At 44.8% G+C, this 24,945-nt stretch overlaps 1 protein-coding gene across 1 annotated transcript in view; it reads right to left on the bottom strand.

Moving 5' to 3' along the window:
- The window catches only part of MYO1E (myosin IE), a 220,568-nt gene that overhangs the window by 13,558 nt on the left and 182,065 nt on the right, over positions 1–24,945 (bottom strand). Inside the window, exons 20-26 of the mRNA XM_061431138.1 lie at positions 23,301–23,415; positions 22,923–23,092; positions 21,396–21,541; positions 12,661–12,807; positions 10,935–11,092; positions 8,792–8,884; positions 5,719–5,920 (exon numbers count right to left, since the gene is read on the bottom strand). Coding sequence (XP_061287122.1) covers positions 5,719–5,920; positions 8,792–8,884; positions 10,935–11,092; positions 12,661–12,807; positions 21,396–21,541; positions 22,923–23,092; positions 23,301–23,415 — 1,031 coding nt within the window. The remainder of the gene's footprint in view (positions 1–5,718; positions 5,921–8,791; positions 8,885–10,934; positions 11,093–12,660; positions 12,808–21,395; positions 21,542–22,922; positions 23,093–23,300; positions 23,416–24,945) is intronic.

The raw sequence follows: 24,945 nt of genomic DNA, 5'->3' as shown, positions 1-24,945 counted from the left end.
ATTAAAGACAGCAATTCCTGAAGCTTAGCCCCTCCGTAGTCTAGAGCTCTATGCAGGCCAGAGGTTTGAGTTCTTGTGGATAAAGCCACTGGGCCAGGGAACACCCACTTTTCAATCTTGGTAGAATATTAATATTTCTCTGTAAGACCAAATCACATGAATAACAGTCATAAAATAAACATAAATAGGACTTTACTGGTGGTCCAGTGGTTAAGATCCACCTGCCAATGCAGGGGACACAGGCTCAATCCCTGGTCCAGGAAGATGCTACATGTCTTGGGGCTTCTAAGCCTGTGTGCCGCCACAACTACTGAGTTCACGCACCCTAGAGCCTGTGTTCTGCAGCAAAATAAACCACTGCAATGAGAAGCCAGTGCACCGCAGCTGGAGAGCATCCCCACCTTACGCAACCAGAGAAAGCCTGCACGCAGCAACGAAGACCCAATGGAGCCCAAAAAAATACAAATAAACTTCCAAGTGGCATTGTGCTTTTTGCTTTACAGAGCCCTTATTTAATCTTCACAAAACCATGAATGGGCTTTAAATTTCTATTAACTGGCTCTATGAGCCATGGACGGAGGAGCCTGGTGGGCTGTAGTCCATGGGGTCTCGAAGAGTTGGACACGACTGAGTGACTTCACTTTCACTTTTCACTTTCATGCATTGGAGAAGGAAATGGCAACCCACTCCAGTGTTCTTGCCTGGAGAATCCCAGGGACGGGGGAGCCTGGTGGGCTGCCATCTATGGGGTCGCACAGAGTTGGACACGACTGAAGCGACTTAGCAGCAGCAGCAGCATGATACAGGTGAGGACACCAAGGTGTGGGAAGATTAAGTGATACACGTGAGGTTGTCAGCTGGTGATTAGTGAGACAATCCGTGTGCCCAGCAGGTGGCACACAGAAGGCACTGGTTCAGTCAATAGTCAACAAGTGACCTGGGACTCACACCCAGCCTTGGCTACTGTGAACCTGGCTTCCCTGCAAATGGCCAGGCCACATTCCGTGAACTTCCCTGTAGCCCCCACACCTCCGGGGCACCCGGCTGTGCCTATGTCACTGTGCGAGTGAGAGCTGGGATTGAGCTTTCAAGTATCACGTCTTTGTTCTGCAGATGTGAAATTTATGTCTTAAAATTCCAAGAAGGAAAATAATGGCATTTTATTTCATTGGCTCTTTAAAATATGCTCTGTTCCAAAAGGTTGAATCTATAAACATTACTGGAAATGTGGGAATGGATGCCAGAAATTCCTAGGCTTCGTGTCTGCCTGGGCCAGGATATGGCTGCTGCTCCTGTAGATTATGGGTTAAGAAATATTGCTATTAGACACTTGTTGGAAATTTTAAACCCCTTGAAAAATATGACTCCATTAGGAGAATCTTGTCAGGAGACACCCAGGCAGCATTTACATTTTTCGATCGATCTCTCTTTTGTGGCATGGCCAGAAGCCCAACCACTGAGCACTTTCAATATTTTTCTGTTTTTCCAACTTCCAGTTGGATTCATCTCTGGAGTATCTTGAAATTTCCTGAAGCGGTCCTCCCCTGAAATGGACCACAGGATTAAAAAGGCCAACAGAAAAAAAAAAAAAAAAAAATTTCCAGTCTGGGTTTTAATGCTTCCAGTAATGAACTGGAGGTGGATTATGTACATCTCAGTTACGGGAGGGAAAATATAAGGCACATTTCATTGGTAAATCAAGTGTTCCTATGAAGCCAGAGCAGAGCCTGGCGAATGAAATGTTTATATGACTCTTGTGTTACCTGTCCTCTTTTCCTGAGAATCAGGACAGATTTTGAACCTGAAACAGACTGTTGAAAAGGTATGCTAAGGGACTATAAGATTATAATTCTTTCTAATCCTAGTTTTCTGGATAATGATTATGATGATGACAACTACCATGGCATGACAAGGGTAAAGGATCCACTTGGGGTGGTAATTTAGTGAAGGTTTCATGCTCTCTCCAAAAGCAAATACCCAAAAACCCAGAACCCAACTGACTGAACCCAAAATAACCTGACAAAGACTTTCTTGAATTAACTTGAGGTGCTAATTACACCATTTGGTTGTATCCACATTACATGATCCAAAAGAAATGACTGCTTATATTAAATATGTCTATAAAGAAAAGTGCACTGGGGCTTCCCTGGTGGTCCAGGGACTCCATTCTGTTAATGCAGGGGGCCCAGGTTTGATCCCTGTCAGGGAACTAGATCCTACAAGCTGCAATGAAGATTTGAGGATCCCTCTTGCCACAAGCAAGACCGAGTGCAACCAAATAAATAAAATTTTAAAGTGCATTGGGGGTGGGGGAGGGAAAGGAAAGATGAACCTAGGAGTTGAAAGTCCAAGGAGACCTAGAGGTAACCTCCCTTTTATAGGTTGGTAAATCCAAGGGCATCATTTGAGGCAGTGATATAAACAGGAACTTCTGTCTCTGTGGAAAGGAACCAGCTAGGCACCCTACAGTTCCCTGTTTGCTCAACAACCTCCCACGGGAAATGCAATTCATGTTTTCTTGGCAATGAAGAACTGTTAAATGTAGGTAATCACAAGGGCCCTGAAATGCCTGTCTAAGGTCTTTGGCCACATTAGAAATTATTTTAGCTTTGACTTCATGTGTTTTAGAAAATAAATACTAAGCAAAAGCTCAGCTGTTTGATCAGGGTATGACTTAAGGAAGAATCTGCATCACTGCAGATTTAAGTGTACAAAGAGGAGGCTGGCTGAGATGTTATAGCTGTGGGACTCAGTGTGCCTCATGTGAGTTTTATACACAAGTTTTATACAGAGGAAAATCTTACTGTCTAGTAGACGGGAGTGAAGGTTCCCTCCTTCCAGCCTCACAGTCACTGCCAAAATAGCATCAGGTATGCCTGATCTTTAAGCTTAAAGGTGGCAAAGGTGTGACAAGACTTAAATAGGGAACTGCACAGCTGCGGGCTGGAAGGGAGCAGCCTCGGTTAAGACACAATGTTCCTAAATTGCCTGCATTTTGGCTGACAGATGCTCCCAGCTGGCTGGGGTGCAAGTCTGTAACTTGCAAAGCAGCCTGGAAAGATGGTTTTGCTTGCCAAAACCAAAGCAAGTAGGAAGCTAGCAGACAGAGCTAAGGGATTTGGTGCATTTTGCTGACTGGTTTTAATCCCCTGCCTACTCTGGGAACTCAAACTGGGCCCAAGAAGGCTTGTTTGATTATTTTCGTTTCATCCATCTGAGTAGTGTAGGTCTGGATTATGGAGTAAGAATCCTGTTGCTGCAATAGCACCCCTCAATTCACCTTTACATAGAAGTTTTGATCAAAATGATTTGATAAAAGTGGTTTTCAAAATGTGGTCCCTGGATCAGCAGCATCACCATCAACTCAAAACTTGTTAGAAATGTAAATTCTTGGGCCCCATCCCAGTCCTACTGAATCAGAAATGCCAGAAGTGGGCCAGTAAGTTCTCCAGGTGATTCTGGAGCACGTTAAAGTGGGAGAACCACCTCTTTAGACCAAGCCAATCAAGCGAACTATGATCATGAGAACTGGCGGGATAGAGCTACATATGCAGGAGTGGTGGGAGCAGGGAGAGATGTAATAGAAAGTGGTGGCCACTGTCCTGATGGCCATTTGTATAAAACCAGGGTGCTGGGACTTCCCTGGTGGTCCAGTGGCTAAGACCCCAAGCTACCAGTGCAGGGGGCGCAGGTCCAACCCCTGCTCAGGGAACCAGGTCCTGCATGACACAAGACCCTGCACGCCAAATTAAGAGCCAGCACAGCTAAACAAATACATACTTAAAACCAAAGTGCTTTCCTCTCTGAAGCCCACATGAGGGAAGACTTGCCAGGGAAAAGGAACATGAGGAGAGAAGCTGGTGAGATCCAGGAAAGTTCCTAAGAGTCTGTTGCCTTTAACAAGGCCTCAGGTGAATGGGTGGCTCCCCGCCCAAAGGAAGGAGCTGTTGCTTCTCACCCAGCACTGCTCTAGTTTGTACACGAGTCTCCTGATCACACTCAAAAGTTCTTTATCATTCTACAGACATGGAGAGACTAGACAATGGAAGTGGCAAGAGGGAGGGGAAGAGTGGGCTGCAGCAGCCCCGTTATGGGGTTCAGCAGAGAGAACTATTCCACCACTGAGGATCATGTCAGAGATTCTTGCCAAGAGTCAGAGATTCCTTAAAAGCCACTAGTTCACATCAACAGATGAAGAAGCTGTGGTACATATATACAGTGGAATGCTACTCAGCCATAAAAAGAACACATTTGCGTTGTAGTGAGGTAGATGAGCCTAGAGCTTGTTATACAGAGTGAAGTAAGTCAGAAAGAGAATGACAAACATTGCTTATTAATGCATATATATGGGATCTAGAAAAATGGTACTGACGAACCTATTTGCAGAGCAGGAATAGAGATGCAGATGTAGAAAATGGAAAACTTGTGGGCACAGCAGAGGAAGGAAAGAGTGGGATGGACTGGGAGAGCAGGGCTGACATATATACACTCCCATGCAGGGGACAGACAGCTGGCTAGAAGCTGCCGCGCAGAACAGGGAGCAGAGCCTGGCGCTCTGCGGTGACCTAGACGGGTGGGCTGGGGGCGAGGGGGCAGAGGCTCAAGGCGGAGGAGGTATGTGTGCACACAGAGCTGATTCACGCTGTGGTACGGCAGAAACCAGGACGACACTGGGAAGCAATTATTCTTCAATTAAAAACAAATGGAAAGAGTCACTAGTTCGGCCACCATGAGACGAAAACTGCTTCATCGCCACCGTCACGGCGCCACCATGTCCATCATCAGGCTACAGCTGACCGAGCAGCCCGCTACGTGCCTGGAACCATGGTAGATGTTTTATTTAAACTCCCTCTAGTCCTCCCAGCAACGCTGCAAGTTTGGTGGTATTAAACCAGTGTACAGATAAGCAAAATGCAGCCCAGAGAAGGTAAGAAGCAGGTGCAGTATCAGCAGGGCTGAGACAGGATTCTCACCCTTCTCTGGTATATGACACAGTCACTTTACAATACTCCTGTCCGTGGTTTCCATCTGCTCTGTGACTAAATACTTCCAGGGACAAGGTGCTTCTTCCATCCTAGGGCAGTTCATCTTTAGGCTACTGGGATGGTTTTTTATCAGTGCCAAAATCTACTTCCTGGCAGAGTTCACTCCCTTGTCTTAAAGCCAGCCGGTGACTCCACAGGACACAGCCAACTCCTTTTCCCCTATTGATAACTCTATCGGCACAGAGTTCCATGAATCTTTACTTCTTTCAACTAAAAAGCTGGTTTCTTTCCTCCCCTCTTCTGTTCTAGAAAGGCAGACAGGCTCTTATTTTAAAGCGTTGACAGCCTGTATTCATAAACAAACATCTGCACCTCACAGAATGCTGGGATGGTACTCCTTATGTTTCTAATGGCTCTTTGAGCCACTGTGTTTACGGACCTATTTTTGCTCTCAGAGAACAAAATAGGTCACAGAGTGATTCCGTTGCAGGGTGGAAGGGAACCCTTTTCTAGTGTTTCCAGGATAAGGCCTTTGACATCAACTTGGCTGTACTTTTCGAGATGCCAACCTAGAGCCTCACAGCCCTGGGGCTGGATGAGGCTGGGTGACCACATGTGGGTGCAAAACTCATCTTGAGAATCATCCACAGATGATGCCCCAAGTTCTTGAACCCTGGTGTGACTGATGGAGATGGAGGTCACAAGGCTCACTCACAGGAGGTGGCACTCTTACCCGGCAGCACCCTGGTCTGGGACCTTGAGGAAATCCAAGCTCTCCAGCGCCTGTGATGCTCGGTCCGAGCCGATGGACTGCTGCTGTGGCAAAGGCGGGCGTGCCATGGACGTGTACAGGCTCTTCTGATTTGACCTCTGGTTTCCAGCAGCATAGGGATATGGCACAAACTGGTTTTTAATGACTCCATTCTGATGCAATCCTAGAAAGAGGAAAACAGAAGAAAACAAAGCTGAAAATTTCTGATCCTGTGCTAAAAGGCTCTTCAAACTTTTCCCCTCTATTAGCCAAGAGTGAGTTACTTAGCTTTGCCAGGCCTCAGTTTCCTCATCTAAGGGCATAACTGCTAACATCATATATTGTGAAGAACAGACCCAAGACATCGTAAACTGCCTGGCAATGTGTGGAACACAGCAGACTCTCACGTGTGCTTGTTGAACTTGACATTAGAACTACCAGATGTTCAGGGTTTCAAAGCCGACAGTCAAAGAAAGGTAAGCTTCTGACTAGTTGGAAGGCACATTTTTGGGTCTAAGAAAAATGACGAGGTTATGATTCAAAAGGGCTGGCAGGCAGCTGTTTAAACACCTGGACATCCCTTTTCAAGGAGTCAGTCCTGGGTGCACTCTGTGAGAGCCAGTCATGGGAGACGGAGAGGAGTCCACACAGGCAGGGGAAATGTGGCCACTGGCTGGATTAATCTGAACAGAGCAAGCTCTCCTAGTCAAATGACTGCTCCTAGTCAAGATCACATTATCTGGTGAGTGATGGATTACGGTGCTGCGCTCCACACCACACACCTTGCCTGAAAGGGGAGCTGTTGCTCTGATCACACTATCCAGTGAGTGATGGATTACGGTGCTGCGCTCCACACCGCACACCTTGCCTGAAAGGGGAGCTGTTGTTCTGCGTTATGGATGCAGAAGCCCTTTCCTCTTCTCTCACTGACAGGTTTGGGCAAGAATGAAGGGGAACAAGGCTCCCCAAGGCACACCCACCACAAAACCTCTTCCATCCCAATTAAGAGAACAACTCTTCGGTACCAGTGGGATGACACTTAGTTTATAGCCTGCCTCTGATAGCTACTTGACCTTGAGCAAGACACTTGATCTTTCAGAATGTCAGTTCAGTTCAGTCGCTCAGTTGTGTCCACCTCTTTGCGATCCCATGAATCGCAGCATGCCAGGCTTCCCTGTCCATCACCAACTCCCGGAGTCCACCCAAACCCATGTCCATCGAGTCAGTGATGCCATCCAACCATCTCATCCTCTGTCATTCCCTTCTCCTCCTGCCCTCAATCTTTCCCAGCATCAGGGTCTTTTCAAATGAGTCAGCTCTTCGTACCAGGTGGCCTAAGTATTGGAGTTTCAGTTTCAGCATCAGTCCTTCCAATGAATATTCAGGACTGATCTCCTTTAGGATGGACTGTCAATTTCTTCATTAAAGAAACAAGGAGCTTGGTGAGACCCCACTTGCTGCCCAAGTCACCAAGGACAGCCAAGGGCATCCAGAGTGGGACATATTCTAGGGCCATGACACTCAAAGAAGGTCCCACAGATGGGCTGCTCTGTGCCTCCCATGAACTAGCTACCCTTGTAAGTTCAGAAATTAAGAGCCAGCATTTAGAAATGTTCACAGACATATATCATGTCTGCTGAATCTAATAAGAAATTTTGGCTTGTATTTTGATTGCTTTTAAAATCCTAGTAGTTTTTATTATATCGTACAAAAGTATAGTTTGTGATGGGTTAAAAATTAAGGGAAAAAAACAACACAAAAAACGAAACCAAAGCTAAAAAAACCCCCTAGCCTTTGATCCTTCACCACAGAAAGTATAAGTACTGACATAAGGGACTTGGGTCTAATTGCCTCATTTTATTGATGAAGAAACTGTCATGTACAGAGGTTGGGGGCTGTGCTCAAGGTCAGGTAGTTGGTCTGAGGCGACTCGGGCCAGTGTAGTTGAGGCAAATGAACTTTCCAGGTGGTCTGGCCAAGGTTTTGCATGAGTGGCTGGAGCATAAGTAGTAACACAATACTACATGGTTCTCTTAGGTTCTTTTGTGCTTGGATTTTCTTTAAGAATAAAGGCAGAGAGGAGGAAAGACAGCCGGGCCAGGCGGGATGGGGACTCCAAGAGAGATGAGAATTGGCTTCTCACTGATAGGCACCGTTGTCCATACTTAAGCACACCACTATGCGATTCCAGGGCAGGAGACTAAAGAAATGCTTCCTACTGCTTATTTTGGGTGCTGCTACAAATAGATTGCCTTGTCTGGCATGATCTGAGTCAAGCGTGGTCCAAAGATGACCCTTTTAAGACCTACAACCCTAAACTTATGAACATCAAACTTTCTGGAGGCAGTTTCTTATTAACAGAATTGTGAGGGATGGAAAAACACTTGTGAATTTAGAGAGCACACTTCCAGTACTAAACAGATTTTAAAGGGCAAAACCTCTTACATTTATTTGGGTTTGGATTTTGACTTGCATGCTATATGTTTATCAGTTAAACAATGAGAAAAATGTAAGATCTAAAAATTTTTTGGTATCAATTTTGCAATTCTCTCAGATATTACTTTATTTTTTGGAGCCAACCTCCTAGATCCTATTTGACTAAGAATAAAGACTTTCTGTTTCTTCATTCAGCTGTTAACTGATGCAAAGCATTGTCAACGTTTGGCTGGAGCTGGGTAGTGATGGTGGGGTTATACCTGCAAACTCCAGTTTCCATTAAGGCAGCATTCTACGTCTTAAAAACTGATGACATTCTGGTTGCCATGGGCAGTGAACTCTTCTTCCTATTACTGATGTAGGAAGCCTTTCCTAAGGAAGTAATTCTTTCAGGTAATGAAATGCAAATCGCTAACTTAGCTACAGTGTGGTCTCACTGGTTCATACACAAGTCCCGTGAATTTTAGGGTCACAGATAGGGCCATCATGTTGGGAGGAGGACATCTGACACTGAAACGGCTCATGGCTGGCTACTATGTTGTCATCTGCTGGCTAATGCGTTTCTTCCTCGATGCATTTTACTCATCTGGGTCTCGCCTACAGCGCATGCTAGGCTCACCTGGTGGCAGAGGGGCAGCTCTCATCGGGTAGTTGGCATTGTGAGTCCTGCTGGAATAATCTCTGCTTTGAATCGTATTCCTTCGGGTAGGACCTGAAATAAGCCAGCAAGATAAGGTTCAGATCAGTGCTATTGGCTGGTTTTTATGGCTCCTGATGAATTTTTGCTGGTGGAAAACTTTTGAGAAGTTTGGAAGGCAGGTCTCCATGGGATCTATAGGAGACTGGTTGCAGGGTAGACAGGCTATATGAGGGGCATGTTGTCCTGGCAGCAACTGGATGGGAGGGGCCGGAGGACACACTGACAGAGGGAGAGATTTGAAATGTCCGAGACAATGGCTTTACAAAGAATTATTAATAAGCATACAAAGGGGTTTCTACTGTTGTTGACTTTGCGAAGAGACAGATGGGTCCAGTGAATGTTCGCACTCATGTTCTGGCCACAGAGCACAGAAGCTGAGGCTGTGTTAGCTGCATACCATGGTCCCTGGAGTGGACACCGCAGCTCCCCTACCTCTGCTGTCGTCCAGAGCCTTCCTTACCAGAGTTTGTGCTCTATAGTCTTTGAAGGAAACACAGAGATGCTAAAGGGGAGAAGCAGACTGGCACCCTTGACACAGATGTGCAAGCATCAGAAAACAAGAAGTGCTAAATGGAGCCCTGTGGGGCTAGAATGAGGCCCGGGGAGGCGGGGCGACTGGGGGCCAGACGAGACCTCTGAAGAGACGATGTGTTGGAAAGAACAACAGTCAATAGGGTCTTGAGTGGGACATGAAGGAGAGGACGATTAAGCCAGCTGGAACAGGGCTGCAGAGGAAACTCCTAGTAAAGAGAAGAGCAGGAAGTGGCAAGGGATGAACAGCACAAAGCAGAGGAGCTGGGTATCAGGTCCTGGGGTGAGGAGGGGAGGCCAGGTGTGGGGGTCCCCCTTCCTGCCCTCCCTGTCTCATGGAGATACGCTAAAACACCGTATTATACAATGGCTCACTTCGAGGCCCACAGAGCAGTGCTCTGACTCATCCTGCTGGTTATCCATAGCGCTCCTTGGCCTGGCCCTGTGCCCTGGGGTCTGAGCCAGTGGACTGCTAGGCTTCTGCATTCCAGTCGGGTTTGGCCGTTTGGGAAGCACTGGCAGGAGACTGGAGTGCCAGAGGGGACAGGAGTTGGGGTACTTTTTTTCCCCCCAAATTTAAGTATTTAATTTACATTATTGTGTTAGTTTCCGATGTACAGCAAAGTGATTCTGAGACATGTTCTTTTTTAGATTTCTGGAATCTCCTCTACCTACATCCTTAGGGTAATAGTAGCATCTTGGTCTTCTCTGCCCGAGCCCCAACCCTGTTTCCTTCATCCGGCCCACGTCTCTGTAAAGAGTCCTTTTATGTAAAAGTCTCTTCAAAAATCCCACCTAAATGTGCTGTCTTCTGCAAGTACTCACTGATACTCAGACGTACACCATTTTCTGAGTGGCTACTTTTCTGTGCTGTATTAGTGAGTTATACAGTGCATGCCACTGGAGACAGAAGCCATAAAGGCCCATTTTATACTTGGCATACTCTTCACTGATCATACATGTGGACTGTATTCTGTAACGGTGGCATCTAAGAAAAAGAAGCCTAGGCCAGTAAAAGGAGTCAAACTACAGAGTGTGAGTTCGTGCGTGTGTGTCTCCTAATGAAACACTTTAAAGTGAGTAGGGAGAGATTAAACATGATGCACTGTAAGAGTGAGCCCTTGTAAGGAGTTGGTAAGTGTGGTCAGCTGCTTTAACACAAAGGACGAAGTCTGTACTGTTGACAAGACTGGACTGGAAAGGGCTGGGAACGTAAAGCCAACAAACAGATTTGTTTTAAACATAATTAATACTGTAACGCCAGCAATACTACACGTAACTACTAAATGATTCAGAAAAGTTTAACCTGCCCATTTGCCCTGATGTTGGTTTAGTCTGAAACATTTCAATCAGAAGAAAACCCCAACCACAGGAAGCAGTCAAGGCACTAGCTCTTTGGCCCGCAGATCTGTGCAGTGTTATGAGCATTTGGTGGGAAAAGAGTTTAGCTTGGAGAGAGGGTGAGCAGGGGCCAGGCAGGGAGCCCAGCAGCCCAGCAGCGGCCCCGCCCGTGGGGCCCGTGCACACTTACGGGAGTTTCTGGGCAGCCCGGGTCCGATGCTGACCTGCAGCACTTTGTTGCTGGGCTTGAGGATGGCCAGGTCGCCAAAGCCTTGGTGGAACTGCACTTGCCGGGAGCCCCCTGCACTCCAGGGACCCCAGTTCTCCTTTTTCAACTTGATTTCAAGCCTGTGACAAGCGTATATATTGGAATTAACAAAGGAAAGGAGAGAAGCAGGGAGAAAGTGGTATTCACAGACCCCAGCCTGGAGTTGCTTTGTAAAAACAAGACAAGACCGGATCACGGGAACCAGTCTGGGGCCCAGTGGACGGGCACGGCACAGGCTGAGCCACCAACCAGAGGGAGCATTTGGGGGCCCAGTCCCTGGGAGATAATAGCTGGTAAGGGAGGTGCCCCAGTGTTGGAGCATGTCAAGTGGAGACAGGTGGGGACAGAAGGAAAGGCCACCCTCCAGGCCACACCTGAGGTGCTGCCTCACCATGTCCTCTCTGATTGCCCAGGTCTGTGTGTGAGGAGGACTGAGAGATGCCAGGCAGAGAGCTCAGTCTCCTTTGCACAGAATGAGGCTAGTATTTTTAAGTTTTTTTTTTTTTTAATTATTTTTTAAACTGTTTTTTTTGTACTGGGGTAACTCAGCCATACATATACATGTATCCATTCTTCCCCAGACTCCCGTCCCATCTAGGCTGAGAATGTGGCTACTATTTAATTAAGTTCTATTCCTCCACCTTCACCCCCACCCCAGGGAGGAAAAGACACTAGCAACCAATATCCAAATAAAAGGGAAGTTTACTCATAAATGCAAAACTCCCCAGCCAGTTTTTTTTAATTTCCTATGTTGCCCATATGCCTACATAATGCAATTCCATATTCTGCTTTTTTAACCTTGTATTTTTATTTTGTAAGACAGAAAAACCATAATTGCCAGTAGCTGCCTATTCTTTTGAGCAGCTTGGCTTATACATATTCTTACTTTTTTTGAGTTACTCCCTTATCACAAATTCTCAGACAAAAATAACTGCCCCTGGTACTCATGGCCAAATTGTTGTTTGAAAAAGCTGTAATGACTTCATTCTACTTCTAGTGTCTATTTTACTTCAACCACAGCAGCATGAGTTATGCTAAGTCCCCCACTCCTGGAACGAAGGCTTTACTTTGGCCCCTTACTTGCAAGTAGGAAGAGTGGAGGGTATCCTCGTTTCATAGATGGGGAAATTGAAGAAGAACAAAAAGCCAAATAAATCACTTGGCAAACATGAGCCTAGAAGTTCAACAGTCTGCCAGTGTCCGGTACATGAGACGATGTTATTAAAGTAAATGAAGGTGAGCCCGGACACAAGACACTGGCCGTCCACAGCCCCCAGTCTCCAAATGCCGCACCAGCCGGCTGTATCATGCACTCATCTTGGGGACTTAAGCCCCAATCACTTTCTTCTGCTTCAGCCTTACACTACTTCTACCTGCTCTGCAAAATAAAATATTCCTTCATTGGTAAGATATAAAAATCTGCCTTTCTTGGCCTCACGTTGGTGACCTTTGCCCAAGGGATAAAATATACCAGTCAATGAAGTCATCTCACAGAATTGCAAAAGTAACCTTCCCGAAGTCCATGGCAACCACCCTGACTGTCCTCTGCAGGCCCTAGAGCTCCTTAGAGCCACCCAAGCCAGTCAGACCCCACCCTACTCTGCAGTGGACCCCAGCAGTGAGATCAAGCCCCCAGACCCCAACTTACGTGTTGCTAAATTTCAGAGGTAGTTGCTTCTGGGTTTTTTCCTCGTAACGCTTTGCTAAGAGGCTCAAGAACTCAGTTTTGAAGACAGATTCAAGCAAACTGTCATATTCTTGCTCATGAAGAATAAAAAGGTCATCCTGCATAGTACTGCAAAGAGATTGTAAAGACTCAATGAAAGTTGCAGTTTTGTTGATTCCATGATTTTTTTTCACCCTTTTTTTAATCCTGTAAGATAGCACTAAATTTCTACCATCTTCCTCTGCTACTGAAAATCTTTAAAACAGAACACAACAATGAAGTACAAAAATAAAATCCCTAATATATGCTTTTAAAAGAGGTTTATAGTCTACCAACAGCATGATCAAAATATTCTCTCATATGACTTTTAAAATCAGGAAATTAAGGACAATTTAGTCTGTATTTTAAAAAATCCATTTTCAAATTCAACTTCTATGTTCTTAAAATCATAAAAATCCAGAATGTTATGAATGTGTAAAAAAGGGACAATTCCCCATAAGTCCCAAGTCAGCAGAATTTAGGATATGGTTGCAGCTACTGTAATACATCCTAACTTGAAGAACCATAAGCTCCGTTATCAAAAGAGAAGCCAAAGTCCTACGCTTCATAGGCATGAGTCGGGAGCCTTCAGGTATTCAATGCTCTGCTAATACTGTCTGCCAGGTGCATAAACAGATCAAACTACAGAGAAATGAGAGACAGGTGTACACACAGCAAGTACAGTCCCCACCTTCAGGGTGGGTCAGAGAAAGGACATGCCTTTGTGGGAGTTCCTTGTTTGGACAGGGTAGGGCTGATGGGGAAAATTCATACCCACAGTGGATGTTAGGAGCTGCAGGAAGAATGGAAGAGAGAGGCTGAGGGGCAAAGCCAGTTCCGGGGAATATGTTTAGTGGTAAGGGGACTGATTAGATAGTTCCTCTCCAGGCCCAGCCAGAGTTTGTGGAAATCAGAACACATATATACTTGAGAATTTTTCTTCCTTAGTTGCTAGATGTATTGCTCAATTGCTCAGCTGAAAGAGGCCACCACCCCCAAGGCTTCATTATATACAACCCTACCATTACCTCCTAGCAACACTGTCATACATCTAAGACAGGCCCGCTAAGAATGATGTCTCGTTAGGGACAGTGTTTTTCCAGGTACTAAAAACAAAATAAGTGAACTCACTTCAGTAAACTGACCACAGAGATTAAATTTTAATCTCTCCAAGTGCAGGAAATACCAATGACATGGTTCTATCAGTAACACAGGAGCTGTTCCTGTGTCCTGCACAGGGGGCCCCAGGACCAGGGCATCAGTAGGCTTATTGTGCTGTGACATGACCAGTGAGGCAAGTACAGAGGACTGGGGTATAAAGAATCTCTGAGAGTGGAGAGCCTTCTTCCATGGGGTCTGATCCAACTAAACAGCAACTGGGCTTCCCTGGTGGCTCCGAAGGTAAAGAATCTGCCTGCAATGTGGGAGACCTGGATTCGATCCCTGGGTTGGGAAGATCCCCTGGAGGAGGGCATGGCAACTTACTTCAGTGTTCTTGCCTGGAGAATCCCAAGGACAGAGGAGCATGGCGGGCAACAGTCCATGGGGTCGCAAAGAGTCGGACACAACTGACTGACTAAGCTTACAAAACAGCAACTCCTGTGGTCTCTCTGTTCAGTCACAGGAATATGACAAGGTGGGGATGGGCAGTCCATGGGACCAGAAGTCTTTTTTGAGTAGAGAGAGCCTTTGTGGATGATTCTGGGCTTGTTAGGAACCTTCTCTCTCTGTTCCAAGGCAGGGAGCTGATGACTTGTACCTTAAGCCAGTAGCTACAGCCACAGCTCCTCACTCTAAAACCTCAGCCCCTCAGTCTTTCTACAGGAGAAAAAATGTATAAGGTAGGACCACAATACAGTTGGATTGCAAAGGCACAGTACGACAGCACTCATAACTACAGGGAGGAATGGAGTAGACGAGCAGCAAGATACCCTCACCAGGGAAGAGGAGCCTGGCCCTTCACATCCTGCTTACCGAAGACCAGTAGACCAAACAGCTCTTCCTGGATGTGAAGTCAGAACACTTTACAGGCATGTTGGGACACATAATGGCCATTTGGGTGCAGCATGTGGTCATTACTATTACCTCAAAGTGTTTCCAAATTTAAGAAAAAGCAATTCAGGGCCAACATGACAGTTCTACAGTGCCTGGGAGCCAGGCGTCTACTCCTCCTCCTTACAGCTATGATCAGAAAGTCATACAAGTCATTTCTGCTTGCACCTCATTGGCCAGCATATGTCACATGGTCACACCTAGCTTCAGGGAGCCTGGGAAATGTAGTCCTTGGTTGGGCTGTCAGCTATTATCATGTAAAGGAGAGAATGGGTATTACAGGCCAGCTTAGAGTTTCCACTCCACCTCCTTGTTCACAGATTTACCCAACTTTGGAGCTGGAATCTTTTCTGAGAACAGTATACCTCAGAAGGTGCGGCCACAGCACGTCTATCATCTTCCTGTTTCTAGGTAGATGAAAACTCTGGAATTGTTTTAATTACTTCAACGACAGCAATTCCAAACTCCAAAAGGCACTTGTGTAAAAAGCTGCTCAAAACAACTCTCCCAAGTTATTTGGAATTAATGAAATAAAGTCCCAGCATCCTAGCACAGGGCTACGAAGACCTCTGTGTCAGGAAGGAGAGTGTACAGAGGGGGAAGAGGGGAAGAGGCGCCGATTTTTGGTGTATGGGGTGGAGTGAAACTCCCATTTCAGCTGCTGGATTCATGTCTGGGCATGTCCATTTGCCTGGCTGGCCTTTAGGCGGGACAGTGATTATTCGACTGGATTATTAAAGGAGTCCAACACAAGAAACCTTGAGTGATTTAATGTGTGCAGACTATTAGGAGTTTCATGATCATTAAGAAATAAAGCCAGCAGGGCAAAACATCAAGGTCAATTATCAGCATGAGTCTGGAAATGAGAAGAGACTGTTTGGACATTAGGACTTCAACCATCAAATTCAAGAGCTCCTCCCTTTGGTGACCGGAGTCAGAAAATCAGGAAATTCTCTTCACCCAAGCCAGAGCTTCAGCTCATTCCCCTTGCCTCAGCCCAGGTTCCTAGGTCTGAAAACAAAGCTTTTACACCTTGTTTTTTTTTTCCCTAAAATATCAGACTTATTTTTGGACTTCACCTCCGTCTTCTTCACATGCTCAAGCTGCAATTCCTTACAGATGTTTGACGTAGGAGCCTATGTTGAAAGAAGCTTAACTAGTCCCTGGTTTGGCTCTTGATTGGTTCTTTATCCTGTTTTTGTGGCTTATTGTTGTACTGCTGACCACACTAGAAATGCTTGGTTTACTCCCTTAACCAAATCTTCTTCATAAAAATGTTAGTTACAAAACCCTGGGTAAAGTTTTAAAAGAGTTTTTTCTTTTTTTTTCTTAAGTTGAAAAGGCAATTTCAGCTAGGATGGCCCTGCTTTTATTTAAAGTCTCAAAAAGAAATGTTTTCTGCTTACGAAATAGATGCTCCTTTAAAAACATTTTTATTTATTTATTTAGGCTGTGCTGAGGCTGAGCTGCAGCACTCAGGCTTTCTCTAGCTGCAGCATGCAGGGGCTTCTCTTGTTGTGGCAAATGGGCTTATTTGCATGTGGGATCTTAGTTCCTTGACCAGGGATCAAACCCGAGTTGCTTGCCTTACAAGGCAGATTTTTAACCCTAGACTACCAGGGAAGTCCCCAGTGCTCCTTTCAGTAAACTGAGAACTACAAAGGTAAAAATTAAAAGCAGAAGAAGACAAGCCTTATCCAGAACTCTACCACCCAGAGATACCAGTAACCAGTTTGGGAGCCTACTTAATTTCTCTGAGAAATGTAGATACATTTGGTGTCAGGCCTCCTGGGAAGAGCTTCACCCAACCACAGGGGAAAGGCTCAGTCCCATTTTTGTGTCCCAGGAATATCCTGGAAACCAATCTCTCGACACTTGTAAGCTGTGTGCCCCATGTTTACCCAGGGCATGGCTCCTCCTTCCAGAATGCCCGGAGGCAGGGACTGTTTCTCACCCACTGCAAATCCAGAGTTGGACACAAGGTTGGTGGTCAGTACAAAAATGAAGAAAACTTCCAGGTTTCCAGAGCTCAAAATCCATAGGAAGTCAAGATTTCAGGAAAGCATCAGATCAGCGGAGCAGATCCCAAGTGAAGGAGGCTGTTCTTATTGCCAGAGGGTTAGGACAATTAGGCAACGAACCATTTTTAGGCAAGAATGTCATGCCCAGGAGTGCTGGGGCCTGTCTAAAGACCACTCCTTCTGGGCTGACTTTCCTAGGATGTACAAGTACTGGAAATCTACTGACCCACACAGGCAGCCCCGAGGCTTTTGATCTTAGGCCTCTGGGGGTCAGCTACAGGAAAGAGAGGACTACTAGAAGCTTCATCAGAGAGAGCTCCATATAGGAGATTTTGTTTCAAACCTCATCAGCTACAACAGGAAGGCAAAGAATACGGGCCATTGTACCTCCTGACCACTCTTCCAGCAAATTGAGTTTTTCAAATAAGAGCGAGACGAGGTCAGTTCCTCGATGGCTCAGCAGGAAAAGAATCCGCCTGCAATGCAGGAGAAACAGGAGACTCGGGTTTGATCCCTGGGGTGGGCAGAGGCCCTGAAGGAGGGCATGGCAACCTCCTCCAGTATTCTTGCCTGAAGAATCCCATGGACTGAGGAGCCTGGCAGGCTACAGTCCAAAGGGTTGCAGAGTTGGATACTAAGCAGCTAAGCACACACACACAGGTCAGTTCGGAATTTGGACAAGAAGCAGCTCTCGAAGGAGCCTTCAGAAATGATGCTTGGCCTTCTATCAGCAGTCCCCCCAAAGCCTTGGAAATATGCCCCAAAGGCATCAGACACCAGGAGTGTGTCACCTCCTGATATTCTCACCATGTCTCCATGAAGGCAGAAATGCAGGTTGTCAGGGTTCGGCCTTTTATTAGATAGGGAGTTTTCCTTTCCCTGTGAGTGACTGTTGTCATCACAGCTCTCCGAGCTATTGGGCCTAATCTATTTTTTTTTCTTGTAAGTTACAAAAAGTTTTTAAAAATTTTCAATTATAATTCAATTAGATATATTTCAGTACACTTATAAAAGGTAGAGACTTCTAAAAATATGATGTCTATTAAAGTATTAGGAAACACTTTTTATTATGGAAAATTTCAAGTATATCAAAAAGTAGAGAAGCAGAATGAACCACCACATGTCAGGAGGTTTCAACAATGATCAATCCACAGACAGTCAAATTCATCTGCAGTCTCATTCCCCCCACTTCCACACACCAGCTAGGTTATTTTAGAGCAGAGTATAATCATATTTTATCATTAAACATTTCAGTGTCTATCTCTAAAAGATAAAGTCTTCTTAAATATAAATAACCACAATATCATTATCACACCTACAGGAATAAACAGTAAATCCTTCATATAAAATATTTGCCACGTTCCCTGGTGGCTCTGACAGTAAAGAAGTCGCCTGCAATGCAGGAGAACTGAGTTCAATCCCTGGGTCAGGAAGATCCTCTAGAGAAGGGAATGACAACCCACTCCAGTATTCTTGCCTGCAGAATTCCATGGACAGAGGAGCCTGGCAGGCTACAGTCCATGGTCACAAAGAGTTGGACACAACTGAGCAACGAACATTCATAACACACTTGTAAAATATTTAGTTATTTTACATTTCCCCAAATTGTCCTGTATATTTTCTTGTATGGTTGGTTGGTTGGTTTGAATAGGCAGCTGTGAGCCAATTTGGCCTCCCCAGTAGTTATAAGAGTTAGGGATGGGCTGAAACATCAGGTTTGTAGGACACTTGGTAGTCTGAATTAGAAGAAGCCATTAGGTGTTCATTCTAGCCAACAGTCAAGAAGTAAGTCCCATAAAGTCTTCAAAACACACATTACAACTCTCTTCCCAAAGTGCAAGACAACTGTTCACATTTTTCTCTATACTAATACTGAAATATATTGAGAATACACGTGTACACACATCCACACAGATACGTTCTCCTGGTACCACAATCGATTTCTCCTCTATGTTTGATTCTGCACACTCTATCTGACTGCACTTCTAACTTGGTTTAGATTACTAGCCTATCCCAATGGCTGAAAGAAATGAGGCAATGGTTATTAATCCTGGCAAACTGGGGCTCAGTGACTGTCACACACAGAAATAACACCTTTAAATGACTCGGGCTCTTTTTCCCTCCTAGAGTCAGAACAAATTTCAGGCTAAGTACCTCATTTTATTACATCCTCCAATAAGGAAAGGCCACAAGGAAGCAAACGTCCAGACCGTGAATACTAAAAAGAAAGTGGAAAAAGAATCTGATCTTAAACTGTGAGACACTATATCCCCAGAGGCTGTGAAAAAAGAAAAAGAGAGAGGGAAAAAACTTGAGTGTGAATATCCCACACCTTGGTAAGCCTCAGAGACTTGATCAACAAGACACTGAGTGTCAAAGTGCTAGATACGCATGTAGATATACAACGATCAAGCGCTGCTTAAGGCCTCTGAGGGCTGCAGACACACTCAGGCAGTAGTAACAGGAAGAACAACACTCACTCTCAGAGTAGTGAGCGCGTGTGTCCCAGAGCTGTGACTCCTGGGCTTTCAACTGTCAAGTGTGCCCAGCACATTTTAGCTCACTCAACTTAGCCCAGGTATAAGCCCTTGTTCCCATGCAAGATAAAAAAAGAAGCTTCCACTTGCATTCCTGGGACCAGCAAGGGCAGTCTTGGGGCCCAGTAACCAGGAGAGTGTGGTCAGCAGGCTGTGGCCTGGTCAGCGAGCTGAATGATCAGAAAGACCTTTGGGAAACTGGACAGTGCCTAGAGTGTGTCTGTGAAATCCATGGCACTGAGAATCACCTGAGGTGTGGCTGCAAAGAGCTGCTGATGAACATATCTGCTTACCAGTTCTACAGCATCTTGAACTGAAGTGTTTTAAACACTTAACATCACTGCCCTGCCTGGCTCTTTATCAGGAAAATTGGGAACAGACAAAATCAGAAACCACAGTGACATAGGTAAGAACAGACACAACTTAAAATCTGCTTTGGATGATGGCACTGGAGCCAGGCTTTTCTAGCCTGGTAAATCAGTTTTGTGCACAAAAACTCTGCTTTTGCCTAAGAGCAGCGATTTTGTCTTGTGTGTGGAATAAGAGTGTAGAGGAGTCCTAATTCCAAGAAGACATATCTGCAGGTTCTGGTTAATACAATGGCAGCCCGAAGCTTGCCCTGGCAGAAGTTGAGGCATCCTCAGAAGGGCCCCAGGGCATGACTCAAGGAGGAAGCCTCAAAGGGGCCTTTCTTCCTCTTTTCTTCGCCTTCTGTGGCCTGAGGATTTCCTCTCATCACAGGGAGGATTTGGGGAAGTCTCAGCATATGCAGGTCCTTGCCATTTTGTCCTTTATTGTGCCCATCTTTGCATGAAATGTTCCCTTGCTATTTCAAATTTTCTTAAAGAGATCTCTAGTCTTTCCCATTCTACTGTTTTCTGCTATTTCTTTGCATTATTCTCTTAAGAAGGCTTTCTTATCTCTCTTTGCTATTCTCTGAAACTCTGCATTAAGTTATTCAGTTTGGTGTATCTTTCCCTTTGTTCTTTGCCTTTTGTTTCTTTTCTTTCCTCAGCTATTTGTAAGGCCCCCTCAGACAACCAGTCAGCCTTCTTGCAATAAAGGACAGAAATGGTATGGACCTAATAGAAGCAGAAGAGATCAAGAAAAGGTAGCAAGGATACACAGAAGAACTCTACAAAAAAGTTCTTAATGACCCAGATAACCATGATGGTGTGGACATCCTGGAGTGTGAAGTCAAGTGGGCCTTAGGAAGATTACTACAAACAAAGCTAGTGAAAGTGATGGAATTCCAGCTGAGCTATTTCAAATCCTAAAAGATGATGCTGTGAAAGGGCTGCACTCATTATGCCAGCAAATTTGGAAAACTCAGCAGTGGCCACAGGACTGGAAAAGGTCCTTCATTCCAATTCCAAAGAAAGGCAATGCCAAAGAATGTTCAAATTACCGTACAATTGCACTCATTTCATAAACCAGGGTGCTGATGAGAAGAGCAAGGGTGCCTACCTGTGAACCTGGAGTTGAAGGGAGCATTTGGCAATGACCCCAGGGTTACAGATTATGGAGACCAATTTGTATTCCCCCTCACCCCTGGGGGAATGAACAGGCAGAGGGGCCTCAAGAAGTCCAAAGATACTTCCTATCTAGGACAATCCAAGGTCACAGCAAACTTAAAGCAGCATTGATGACCTAGTGGCCACCTCTGCTCAGGCTTTTCCTAGTGAAATGGGTTAGGTCTTGATCAGGGGCAAGGTGGGCTTGGGGGCAGGACTCAAGAATGTTGACCCCCCCTTCAATATCAGCAATTATGCCCTGTTTGTTTCACAGACTACATTTTTTTCCCCTCAGATTTTATGGGAGCAAAGGATCTGAGTATCCCTTGACTAGAGGAGCAGACCAGAAGGTAACTTTTTCTTGTGATTGTAGTACTCCCTGAGACCCAAGAAGATCAGCTCTTCTTAGGGAAGAAGAGAAAACTGGGTTCTCTTCATTGTCATTTTTACAACTGGGGAGCCTGACGGCGCCTCTCTCCAGGCGGTGTTTGGAATAGCAGATGGCAGCGTCGTGCAGAGGTGGGGCTCCCCTGTCCCCACCCTTGGCCACTTACCTGAGGGACACAGACAGGATCCTCTCCATCTCGATCCTCCGCTTCAGTACTTCCTTCACCAGGCCTTTGTCTGGACCCTGTTTGACCTTTTCTCGTCCAATCAAGTATAAGCATTTTGGAGTCAGAAGCAAGTCTCGCTTTACGCTCTGTAAGGACAGGTGTTTTAGAAAGTGTCAGAGTGACAGTAGTCTACACACAGGGCCTTGGTGACCAGGTGAAAGGAAGCCGCTTTAGGCAGTGAACTTTCACTACGATCGGATGCTGATTCCCTTTATCATCTAAGTCTTTCGAGAGCAAAAGAACATGTTGCTTATGATTGTTAGGTTGACATATACAAAACTGCTGATACTTGACTCTCTTTAACTTATAAAAATGTTAGACTCATATGGATCCACCCAAGGGATCAGGGCAAACCAACATGCAGGATGACCCTACCAATGATCTGCTCCAGGATGTTTCTCATACAGGGATCCCTCAAGGGACCCTGCATATGTAATTTTTGTGAGTCCATTAAATTTTTACTTTTTAAAAGTGATACATTTTCATTTCAATGGTAATCCTTAAAAATCTAATATAAATGTACTGTGTTATATCCAAACAATACTGAGAGACTTAACATTCATGTTTGCATTCAAACCTGCCACCAGAGCAGCTAGCACCATATTCAGTTTGTAAGGAGTGATTTGGTTTTGGCAAAACAACATCATCCTTCTTCCGAAATTAATATCGTTCTTTCTATATTTTTTCCCTGACCAAAAACCAAACAAGAAATAACTCACATAAAAAGCTCTTAATGGCCCATAATCTATTATGGCTTCAGATTTCACTATTAGGGTCAAAATTTTATTAGGCAAAAGAAAAAAGACAATGTCTAAAGAAAGAGGTTAAAAAAAAAATCAGCTGTCCTCCAGTGGCTCTGTCAAAGCCCCGCATAGTCATTTGCCCAGGGAAAATGGATAAGAACACTTCACTTTATATTCTCAATCTTTTGATCCAATGAGTCTACTCCTAACAATTTACTCTAAAAGCATAAGTAGACAAATGCACAAAGCCACGTGAAAGAATGCTTACAGTATCCTTTTATTTACGATAGTTAAAAAAAAAAAGTCATGAGAAGAGATTAATAAAAAACTGGCTCAAAATAATAGTGAAGCAACTGTTGAATGGGATACTATGCAGCTAAACAAAACAATTTATACTGACATATCTATTAATATAGAAAGTTCTCCCTGGTGTATTTTAGGAGAAAACCAACACAGAACACAAACCAGCATGTAAGGTAGATTTCAGTTTTGTAAAACTAAACATACAAATGTATGTCTGCATAAAAACGTTCTAAAGGATGCACACAAAATGTGATTGTTTCTGGGTATAGGTGGCTATTTTTCTCTTGGCCTGTCTGCATTTTCTACATTTATCTACAATGGACATGTTCTGTTTTGGTAATCCCAAAAGCAAAATGATGAGTTATTTTTAAAACTAAGGAATCCGTTTGGTGACTCCCAGGGGTGGGCAGTCAGCACGTACCTTGAACCTCCTGTCATACTTGGTCACTGTGTCTGCAAAATCGATCTTCTCCCTCTTGCCCACAAACTGCTGGAGTTCCGGGTGCTCCTCCATCCCAATGTAGTCCCCAATGAAGTTCCTGTTAATACTGTTTCTCCGTCTCTCCTTCTTGTTCAACAGAAGGTTGGAGGCTGCAGTTCCCAAAAGGGCAGAGAAGGGAGAAGGATCAGTCCCTGACAAGGAGGAAAATGCTCCGTGTGGAAAGACACAGAGGGACTCTAAATGAATGCAAGGCTGCAATGCACAGTCTGTGCAAAGTACAATGAACTTGTACCTTCATCTAAGCTCAAAAATATCCCTGAGATTTGGTAAATGAATGAAATAAAATGACTATAATACCCTCTTCTCTCATTTGGACATATTTCTTCCGGGCCACGAATTTCCTCCATGATTTCTGTATCACTCGCGCATACCCATCATACTTTCGCTCCCTCATTTCTTCTAGAAGAAAGAGCTGTGAATAGAAAGAAGACAAGTGTGAGTCAGTTCACAGGACCTGAACATTACTTTCTTGGATATTTCAAGGACACTCAGTTTAGTCAAGGACACAATGGGAAGCAGCTTCTCAGACTCATAAACAAAGATGAAAAAAAGGTGTTGCTTATGGTCACTATAACTTTTATATATAAATATACAGAGACAAGATATTTATACATACTTTAAAATTTTGTTTAAAAATTAATTCCTTTTTGGCTGCACTGGGTCTTTGTCGTTGCAGGCAGGCTTTCTCTGGGTGTGTTGAGCGGGGCTACTCTTCGGTGCGGTACACATGCTTCTCATGCTGCCTTCTCCTATTATGGAGCGTGGGCTCTAGGCACACAGGGCCAGTGGTTGTGGCACATGGGCTTAGCTGCTCCAGAGCATGTGGGATCTCCCTGGATCAGGGATCAAACCCACATCCGCTGCACTGGCAGGTGGATTCTCATCCACTGTACCACCACAGAAGTCCTTATATACATTCTTTTATTAAAAAACATAGTGGAAAATAGCTGGATCTGAGTGTATCCAGTTGGACCTTAATGATAGTGTCTGCTCTACCTTGTTCCAAACCTCTGTAAGAATCAAATGAGTGATTCAACACACACCCATTTATTTCCCACCTTGATCCAAAGAGGATATTAAGTGGCTAGATCAAATGAGCTCACGGAGGCAGCTTTTAGTGCTGCATATAGCCTCTTACTAGAATTTGCCAGCTTTTGCAGAAAACTCATGCTGCTGTGGAAAGAGGGCTGCCCAACTTTTGGTTCCATGAAAGTACAGACTTCCTGCCTCACAGAAATCTACAGGGAGCCATTGGGCAGAGGACAATAACCAGTGATTGGAGCTGGACTTATGATGTGTTAATAAGGACTTGGATTCACCAAGAGGGGCTGAGACTGATTTGGTTAAAGGCTCAGACACTGGCAGGTCTTGAGACTCAGGTCATCTTAATGATGAATACTGTTGTACACCACTCATCAAAGCTCCTAGAGTAACAAAGATGACAGCAAACAGCTGTAATGAACTGAGTACCCACAATGGATCAGGAATCATTCTAGATGCTTTACACACATTACTTCATTCAACCACTCAACAACTACATGTACCACTTATTTGCATTATCTCCAACTTAAAGAGAAGAACATCAGTACTAAGATTGGGTGGAGCTGGAAAGTGAACCGAGGTCTTTCAGGTTCTGCCAGGCTCCTCCTCACTTGGACATAGAATCTGCATCTAATCAACTCGTAAAACGGTGGGAAACTCTCATTCACCTAGGAAGTAGTTTACATGACTCTCTAGGAATAAAAAACAGACCAATAAAAACCCAAAGTAATGATGATGGATGTCACTGTAAAAACATTCCAAAACTAAACAGGCAAATTTGGTTTGAAGGCAGCTGGGCTTGATTTGTTGTCTCAGTTTATCTGGGTTTGTACCCTGGAGCGAGTGATCTCTCCTCCTGACATTCAACTTCTGCTTCTCATAGCTCCACCTCAAACTCAAC

Source organism: Bos javanicus, chromosome 10, assembly GCF_032452875.1.
Source record: "Bos javanicus breed banteng chromosome 10, ARS-OSU_banteng_1.0, whole genome shotgun sequence".
Classification (NCBI taxonomy): Eukaryota; Metazoa; Chordata; class Mammalia; order Artiodactyla; family Bovidae; genus Bos; species Bos javanicus.
Note: the sequence above shows the minus strand (reverse complement) of the source record. Positions and strands in the feature narration are given on the sequence as shown.